Consider the following 8768-nt stretch of genomic DNA (forward strand, 5'->3'; position numbering starts at 1 on the left):
GGTATTTTTATCAACCTTTTTAGCTGACATGGGCCTCATTTTATGTAATAAAGGTGTCATGTTAACATGAAAGGGTGACAAAAATACGCTAAAATTGAGTTCATGAGATAGTAAGACCCCTGTGAATTTGGAGTGTGTCGTATCAATTTTAAACATAGTTCGGAGTGGTACTGAGTGCCCATCTCTAGTAATTACATTCAATAACGAATCAAAGGTATTCATAATGACCAATGAGATTCAATTCATATGAACGAAAAAATCCTAAAGCGCAGCCCTGAAAAAATCGAGCCTCGCAACCCATCATCCGAATTTCATCAAGTTCCAATATTAGTACCGAACACAAAATGAAAAATCAATAACAATCTTTACTAGGAACTACTCTTAGTTACCCTATTAACATAGTATTTAAAAAAAAAAAAGACAACTTGGTGCACTAAAGCTTTCGCTATGCGCAGGATTCGCGGAAGGGTCTCACCACAGGGGTGTATTGTACGCAGTCTCATCTTACATTTCTGACAAAGGCTATTTCCACAGTTTGAATTCGTAACCTCGTGGTCACATGCATTGCATTGCAAATTACTTATATGCCCCTGAAAGGTACGTAGGGCCGCGGCGGAGGTAGGCCATAGTAACCACCGTGGTGGGGCGGTGGACCAAATCTGGGGTAAGTGAAATTACGAAAAGGTCCTTGATTTGATGGTAAGTTGGCATTATTTGTAGGGGGTTTTGGAGGAAGAAATAAATTGGTTGAACATTGACCAAATTGAATCCATTCTAATTCTGCTGATTTGTTAACTTTTGCCAAATTTTTCATTAGTAAATTTGGATCAACAATCCCTGATACCATCACTTTTCCATCTTCTGTCAATTTGGTTTGACGTACTCCTGTATTTTCAAAATAACATCGTAATTAAGTGTAATTTCGCAAGTAAAGTAAAAAAATTAGACTATATTTTAATATATCAAAATTGTAATAGAGTGCATGGAAGATGACAAAATAACATAAACAAAGCAAATAAAGCAACCAGTGATAGTCGATTACAAAATAATTCTACTAATAACAATCGGCTACTATATTTTATCTTAATTCTTAATTTTCACGTCTTCTTATCTAGGATCGTGGTATGATTATTCGTTAACAAGACAAAGACCATTTACCAGCATTCTTTTTCAATGGTGGTTGCTACTTTACCTCTCACTAAATCGAAGTTGTGTCATGTTGCGTTATCTAATCAAAAATCATTTTGAGCTGAAGATCGTAATGCTCCTAGAAAGGCGTATGTCAAATATGTAGGAGTGAAAGTTTCCAACAAATAAGTACCCTCTGAATCAAACTTTTTCTTGCCATTATGGTGGAATTCCTACTAGTATCCATGATAAAAGACGAATCGTAAATGTAGAAATAGAAGGTCTCTACAATTTTTCTTCGAACTATTATGGTCATCCCTCACACATCCTTTACAATATCCACGCACCTCCTCTTCACATTCATACGAATATATTGGAAGAATAGTTGTATATATCTCTTAGTATATATATATCGGCCACCACAAATCCATATTCATATCCCTTCTAATATAACCACACATCCATTTGAATATCCTTTATCACCACTATCGTTCAAGTAAAATTTAATAATCTTGAGAGTAAGATAAATTATTTGTTACAACATGTTAAAACAATCATAATAAAAAGGTATATATAAGCTAAATCTATTTAAAAAGTATAACGTACCGTCACAACTACTCAATACTCTGGTGATTGCCTTTTGCCAACCACTAGAACGAATTTTAATTTTAATTACACAAACCTGCAACAAATAATCAAATAAAGTTTACATCAATCATATGCAAATTTTTATGTGAAACATATATAAATATGAATTTTTGTTAATAAATATTAAATTTTGAAGCCATAATTAAAACGATTGAACTCAACACCAACAACAATAAAGGGCAATCCGGTGCACTAAATCTGTCACTATGCACACGATCTGGGGAAGGGCCCCACCACGAGGGTGTATTGTACGCAGGATTTGGGGAAGGGCCCCACCACAAAGGTGTATTGTACGTAACCCTACTTGCATTTTTGCAGAGGCTGTTTCCAAAGCTTGAACCCGTGACCTCCTTGGTCACAACAACAATAACTCTCACAAATGAGGTATGGGGAGGGTAGAGTTTATGCAGATCTTACCACTGCCTTGTAAAGGTAGAGAGACTGTTTTCGAAAGACCCTCGACTCAAGTGCAGCAAATATTCCAGGTACAAAGAAGAAGGAAACGGTGAAGAAAATATAGCACCTAATAAGAAAACAGTGCAAAATCTACCGGAAAAAAATTAAGAACAACAACAAAATAGTGTGATCGAACCCAAAAAGAAATATTACCATGAAAGCAAGAGTGGCTTTATTGGGACGAGGAAATGAAGGTTGAAAACAATTACTTAATACTCGAATTATGCACTTTAATGGCTTCATTGATCTTCAACTTTCTTCTAATGTTCTGTTAATTCTAAGAGATTAATTAGCATATAGTATTGGCTTGATTAGATATTATTTCAAGAGAAGATTGTATATAAATAAGGAAATATATGATTCTTTCTTTAAAATTAATTAATGTTCCCTTTTATTTTGTATCATGTAAAATACTTCTAATACATATTTCCATTAATACATCCCCTAAAATATCTTTTCAATATCTTCTAATCTGAAAATGGAAAGAGAAATGTAAATATCTTTTCCTTTTTCAATCCTTAAATGCTTTAACTTGACGTTAAAGGCATTAGAGGCTCACAAAGTTGTTAAATATTGTTTATCTCAAAATTAAAAGCTTTAAAAATCACCACTATAGTTTCATATATTTATTGTATTCAATTAAAACAAGACGTAACTGGAGTATTAAGAGAAATATCTTGACAAATTTAAAAGGCTACAATGTGTTAAGCCTAAACGTCAAAATGTAGTAACGAGGATAAAACTATTTATGTAATGCATACAATATTTTCTTTTAAGAAAACCTACTTGCACAAATTACATATAAATTCATCACCTAATCATAGTTAAATCAATAAATTGTATATATTCTCTTTAATATTAAATATACTAAATAATAAGTATTTACCTGATCCGGTCTGAATTCAGGCGTGGCCCGCATGTCTGCTGCTAGGTCCGGAAATGGCCCCTAATGAATCGAATGGTCCTTCGACCTTTATTAGATTCCGATGGCCAGCAAACTATTACTACGAAAAAAGCCTTGCACTCTCCTTACAATGACTTTGCTACTAGGAAAGTAAGTGACTTCTACTAGCACCAGACCTTGAGTAGAATTGCTAGTGTCATGTGCAACGCCCATCACCGATGGTTCATAAATGTCAATTGATTTAGACTCCCTTCCCCCTTCTCAACTACGAAAAAGATCGAGTGGGGCCCGAAAGCCCCCAAAGAACAAGAGTTTACAACTAGGTAAATTAACTAACGGGGTACCTTCTCAACATCATTAGCCTAAATCATAACTCAATATGAAAATAGATTTGAACCTTCAAGGAGATGAAAAGAGAATTAGCAAGAATGCCATAAGTCACCACCACTCTTAAAACAGAATGAGCAAGTCAATTACACTTTACAAAAGTTGATAATCATGCCAATAGGTTCGAGAAACCACACATTTGGTTGCATTTCTTCACCATCTAACCAGAGTTATGTCGACGATTTTTAAGGGATTGACAGAAGAATTGAAAGGATTCCTTGAGCTCATTTGGTAGAGGTAGTGACAAAGGAGCAAGCACGCCAAATTGCTGTCTGCTTTTGACATTCGTGCGAGATGTAAGTGCTAATGCGGGTTGCTGCTTGTTAAGACCTTCAATGATGAATGAAAATGCCCCGAAGGTGAGACAACTCTGTAGTAGCGCCTGAGGTGCACCTGAGAAACATCGTTAACAAAGAGATATTAAAGAGAACTTCACTTCACCATAAGGGATGACGATAAACACACTAACGAAATCAATTGTAGATTCATTGAATGAGGTTAAGAATTTCGCATATAGAAACCTTTCAATGAGTAGCACTTCATGAAATGTAATTCAACGAGAAGCAAAGAGTCGAAGAAAACTAAGAAAGATGCATCTATAAACAAATAAGGAGAACTTCAATACCAACACATTTTTCCAATTCATTATGGGGGGGGGTGAGCCTGGGGACATCTTTATATCTCTCACCTTATTTAACGACGACCCTGTCCTCATCTTTTAGGCATGTGTTCACGTGTTGGACTTTGTTAGATGCCTAATTATGCTTTTGAGTGACAAAGTTAAGCACAACATGACCAATCTACGTTTCAAAATCATTTTAAGAAACAACACTACCATGACATCCGCCATCCTTATTCTCGTCTCCCATAGGCATTTCCGCCTAGCTACGACACAACCTACCTGAATTGTTATGTCAGGTGTACATGCTACTTTATCCCAACCAATTTAGCTGTTGTCATAACAAGGACCACTGGTTTGGGGCTGGGAGACTTTGGAAGACCTAATGACTGCAAATGGTAGTTAGAGAAGACACTACACGAAGGCTAAGAACTGCGGAATTTTACACCGTTTGCACTATTATGAAATGAATACAATTAGACTTCATGGATTTATTCAGGTTTGAAGGAACTAGGAAACAAATAAGTATGTATAACCATGATAGCACTTGTTTCCATTTGCAATTAATCGGGACCTATAATCATTTGAATCCGCACTTGGAATGTGAGTTAAGAAGACCTCAGGGAATTTAGAATTAAACGAGCAGTGCATGGACCTGATAACTATGTTATAAAGGAGGAAAATGTTTGACGTACCAGGAAAACTTAGGGCAAGACCAGTGCAACATCCAGCTACACCAGCATTGATAACTGTAGGAAGAAAAGAAAGTCAAATGAAATAAAGCGTTTTTCAATCTCTGACTTTTCAAAGAGTATGTCATACCATCATCTTTTCCCCGTAATCTCTTCAGGAAACAAACAACTAAACTATGAACTCCTGATAAAACTGCAAAAGTCTAGACCACGTAAAGGAAAATTTAACCAAGTCACAATTTGATAGATCAAAAGAGAGAAGCAGTACTATTAGTTGTACTGTAATTTGCCAAAGTATATTGCAATACCTTTGCCGAAGCTCCTGCTTCACCGAATGATCCTTTAAAACCTTTCTTCTTTATCAATCCTGACCCTGAAACAAAGCACCACATTGAGCATTATTGAGTAACATCGCCAACTTATAAGGTCAAAACTTTGGCATTAAAGGAATCCCATTTATGAAACCGCAAAAGCCATTTAATCTTGTAGAAGTAGGGCATTGAAAAGTTTTTCCTCTAAAAATGCATGGTAAGCAGTAGCAACATATAAGAACGTTATTTATTGAGCACAAGAAATCTACTTGAACTTCTGTTCCTGATGATGAGAGGAAAATAATTAATATAACAGCGAGTGATTCACCTAAAGGAACTTGAATAATTCCTAGTAAATATAGACTACACAAACAAACAGATGAAATAACAAACAACTTCAAATAAAGGGTGGTTGACCAACCTCTCACACCTCCTAACCGTGTAATATAACAAAAACAAACAGATGACAAACAAAAGTGCTCAAGGTGAACATAAGACTGCTATCTCAGGTACCGTATTCTTAACATAGTAGCTGCAACACTACACAGATAACATGCTTATCCACAGATCTACAATAAATATCTTCAACTGGTACCAACATCGGTTGTCAAATGCATAAACATCAACAGCAACATACCCAGAGTAATCCTACCGAGTGGGCTCTGGAGAGGTTAGAGTCTATGCATACCTTACCTCTACTTTAGAGGTAGAGAGACTGTTTTCCATGGAGCCTCAGCTCACGACAAAAGCAGTCCACAGCAGCACAGAAAAAGAAATAACGGAAATGAAGACGTCACGGCAAAATAAATACTATAGACAACCTGACATCATCCTGAGCAGTAATCTCAACAAGATAATACGATAGCCTAAGTACAGAAAACAATAGATAGTAACCAAACTCAAAAGGACAAGAAAATGCAAGGTAATTCTACGACTAATAGTACAGATAATAGTACGGAAGGATAAATGAGACAACTTATTTCAAATGCAGAAAACAACAGAATCTAAGTTTTAGATAACTCCAAGACCCGACACTATAAACAACAATTAGAACCAGCTCATTTCAAACATTTCACAAAAGTGAACCACCAAACTAACCAAATTACAACTATTAAAAAGTCGATAATCGATACACTACCAAAAAATATTGCATAAACAATTACTCTCTATCTCTAAGAGGTAGTGTAAAGGTCTACATACACTCTACTCTCTCCAAACTCCAATTATGAAATTACACTGCATATCCACGGGTGGCTCAAGGGTAAGGCTAGTAAAACCTTTGCTTTAGGCCCCAAAAATTTTAATAATAAATTACTCCCTCCGTCCCATTTTATGTGTCGCCATTTGACCGGACACGGAGTTTAAGAAATAAGGGAAGACTTGGTAAAGTTTACCAAATTATCCTTTATCAAAAAATGTGCCAGTATCTTTTTTTTAAATTAAGTGGGACCAATAAGGGTAAAAGGGTAATTGTGCCTTTAAAAAGTTGCCAAATAAGGAAAGGCGACACTTATTTTGGGACGGATTAGAAAGGAAATGATGACACATAATTTGGGACGGAGAAAGTATATGATTTCAACTTCACTTGAAGTAATAATGAAGGTTATGAAATACATTTAAAAAAAAAAAAAGCAATCTCATTTTTACAAGAAATATTTTAGAACTTTGAACTAAACAACTCAAACTTTATACTAATAAATAAAATTTTAACAATAACATCCAAGTTAATGCATTGCAAACAAATGACTAATATTTTATTGACTAGAATTAATTCTTATTTTTATTAATAATTATATTAATCTGTGAAATTAAAGGTTATATGTCTTTTAAAAATATTACACCAAAACAATTATTATGCAAGAACAAATAAAACAACTTTAGTAATATTTTTACATGTATGTTTATGTAAGACCTTTTTTTAAATGTTCTCTTTAAGCCACTAATTTTATTGAGACGCCTTGTGCATATATTGTTATCGTATAACTCGTATAGAAGACAGTTCCTAAAATAACTAACTCATTTTACAAAAAATCCATCCGATCTACCAAACTAATCAAATTGCACCTATTAAATAGTAAAATTGTATAAAAAATTACGTCTCTATTTTTACGTCTCTCTATTTCTACTAGTATTTCTACTAGTTTATTTTTACACTTAATTGACAATAAATTAATCAAATTGCACCTATTAAATAGTTGATAAAACGGAGTAAAATTGCATTAAAAGGTTACTCTGTATCAACAAGGTAGTGGTAAGGTCTATGTTTAATTCCAACTTAACCAGATTGCACTTATTAAATATTCGATAAATCGGAGTAAAATTGCATAAAAATTTACTGTACACACATTAATTCCAGCTCAATCAACAACAAATTAACCAAATTGCAGTTATTAAATAGTCGATAAAACGGAATAAAATTGAACAAAAAGTTTACCGTATCCGAAAATGGAACCCATGAAAGCGCCGGCAGCAGAGTCACCGGCGAACCTAAGAAAGCAAACAACAGGACTAGACGGAATAGCAGTGGTTAATGCATTGAATTGAGAATTCGAATCGGGTATCGGGTTATTCACCGGACTAGTTGTTCCGATGTCCGAATCGGATTCGGAGTTCGGAGAGTTCGCCGGCGTCGCCATTTTGAAAAAATGATAAACCCTAAAGTTTAGTCAATTAGATATTTTGGTGGATTTTGTATAGATATGAATATTTGGATAACGACAAATTTGGTCTGCCAAACAGAGTGCTACTGTCGAAACGACAGCGTTTATCTTCTCGCACCCAAATCCAATGGGGGTGTTGTAGAGGTAAAAGGTTAAAAAAAAGCCAAATTGGTAACGCTCAAGCTTATTGTCAAAATTCACTTACACACCTAAACTAAGATTTGTTCCTATCAGGTCCTACACCCCTCACATTTTGTTCCAATTAGACCCCTATCAGTAAAAAGTTCAAGTGTGTGTTGCACACACGCAATGACGTGGCAAAATTAGCTAATTGGAAGCTGACAGGTGGCATTGTGGGTTCAATAATTATTAAAAATTAATAATAATCTTTTTAAAAAAAGTATATACAAATGGCAATGAGGAAATTATAAAAAATAATTCTAAAATTATTTAAAAAATTAAAAAAACTGATTACTTAAAAAAATTATAATTTTTTTTAAAAATGAAATAAATTATTAAAAAATCATTTAAAAATAAAAATTAATTATTAAAAAAATTATACAAATTTTTAAAAAATGAAAATAAAAATGGCATTGAGGATATAAATTATGAAAAAATAATTATTAAATTATTTGAAAAATCAAAATAAAAAACTAATTTTTAAAAAAAAATATGATTTTTTTTAAAAATGAAATAAATTATTAAAAAATTATTTTAAAAAAAAAATTATTAAAAAAATTATAAAACTTTTTAAAAAATAAAAATAAAAAATGGCATTGAGGATCCAAATTATTAAAAAATAATTATAAAATTATTTTAAAAAATAAAAATAAAATCCTCATTAAAAAAAAGAAATTATAAAATTATTTAAAAAATAAAAAACTAATTATTAAAAAGAAATTATAAAAAAAATTAAAAAATAAAAATAAAACTCCCCCACCTAACCCCAGCCCCCAGCGTATT

The 8768-nt window shown here is 33.4% G+C and overlaps 2 protein-coding genes across 2 annotated transcripts; both read right to left on the reverse strand.

Moving 5' to 3' along the window:
- Nucleotides 1–275: 275 nt before the first annotated feature.
- On the reverse strand, nucleotides 276–3274 carry LOC107878778. Its single transcript, XM_016725898.2, has 3 exons — nucleotides 3119–3274; nucleotides 1735–1810; nucleotides 276–885 (listed from the first exon to the last, which is right to left on the reverse strand). Exons 1-3 carry the CDS (start codon nucleotides 3149–3151, stop codon nucleotides 581–583), a joined length of 414 nt encoding a protein of 137 aa, XP_016581384.1. The 5' UTR covers nucleotides 3152–3274; the 3' UTR covers nucleotides 276–580.
- A 270-nt stretch (nucleotides 3275–3544) lies between these two features.
- Nucleotides 3545–7929, reverse strand: LOC107878777 (mitochondrial import inner membrane translocase subunit TIM22-3). Its single transcript, XM_016725896.2, has 5 exons — nucleotides 7580–7929; nucleotides 5143–5207; nucleotides 4965–5037; nucleotides 4838–4891; nucleotides 3545–3916 (listed from the first exon to the last, which is right to left on the reverse strand). Exons 1-5 carry the CDS (start codon nucleotides 7779–7781, stop codon nucleotides 3684–3686), a joined length of 627 nt encoding a protein of 208 aa, XP_016581382.1. The 5' UTR covers nucleotides 7782–7929; the 3' UTR covers nucleotides 3545–3683.
- Nucleotides 7930–8768: the final 839 nt, after the last annotated feature.

This window comes from Capsicum annuum, chromosome 7 (genome assembly GCF_002878395.1).
Source record: "Capsicum annuum cultivar UCD-10X-F1 chromosome 7, UCD10Xv1.1, whole genome shotgun sequence".
NCBI lineage: Eukaryota > Viridiplantae > Streptophyta > Magnoliopsida > Solanales > Solanaceae > Capsicum > Capsicum annuum.

Excerpts from the sequence above, each read along its gene's own strand:
- LOC107878777 (XM_016725896.2), bottom strand. The coding sequence starts at position 7,781 with ATGGCGACGCCGGCGAACTCTCCGAACTCCGAATCCGATTCGGACATC. Across the intron at positions 5,208-7,579 it reads GGGTTCCATTTTCGGATACG|GGTCAGGATTGATAAAGAAG; the intron begins GTAAACTTTTTG and ends GCTTTGTTTCAG. Across the intron at positions 3,917-4,837 it reads TCTTGCCCTAAGTTTTCCTG|GTGCACCTCAGGCGCTACTA; the intron begins GTACGTCAAACA and ends GATGTTTCTCAG.
- LOC107878778 (XM_016725898.2), bottom strand. The coding sequence starts at position 3,151 with ATGCGGGCCACGCCTGAATTCAGACCGGATCAG. Across the intron at positions 1,811-3,118 it reads CTGAATTCAGACCGGATCAG|GTTTGTGTAATTAAAATTAA; the intron begins GTAAATACTTAT and ends TATTTGTTGCAG. Across the intron at positions 886-1,734 it reads AGTATTGAGTAGTTGTGACG|GAGTACGTCAAACCAAATTG; the intron begins GTACGTTATACT and ends TTGAAAATACAG.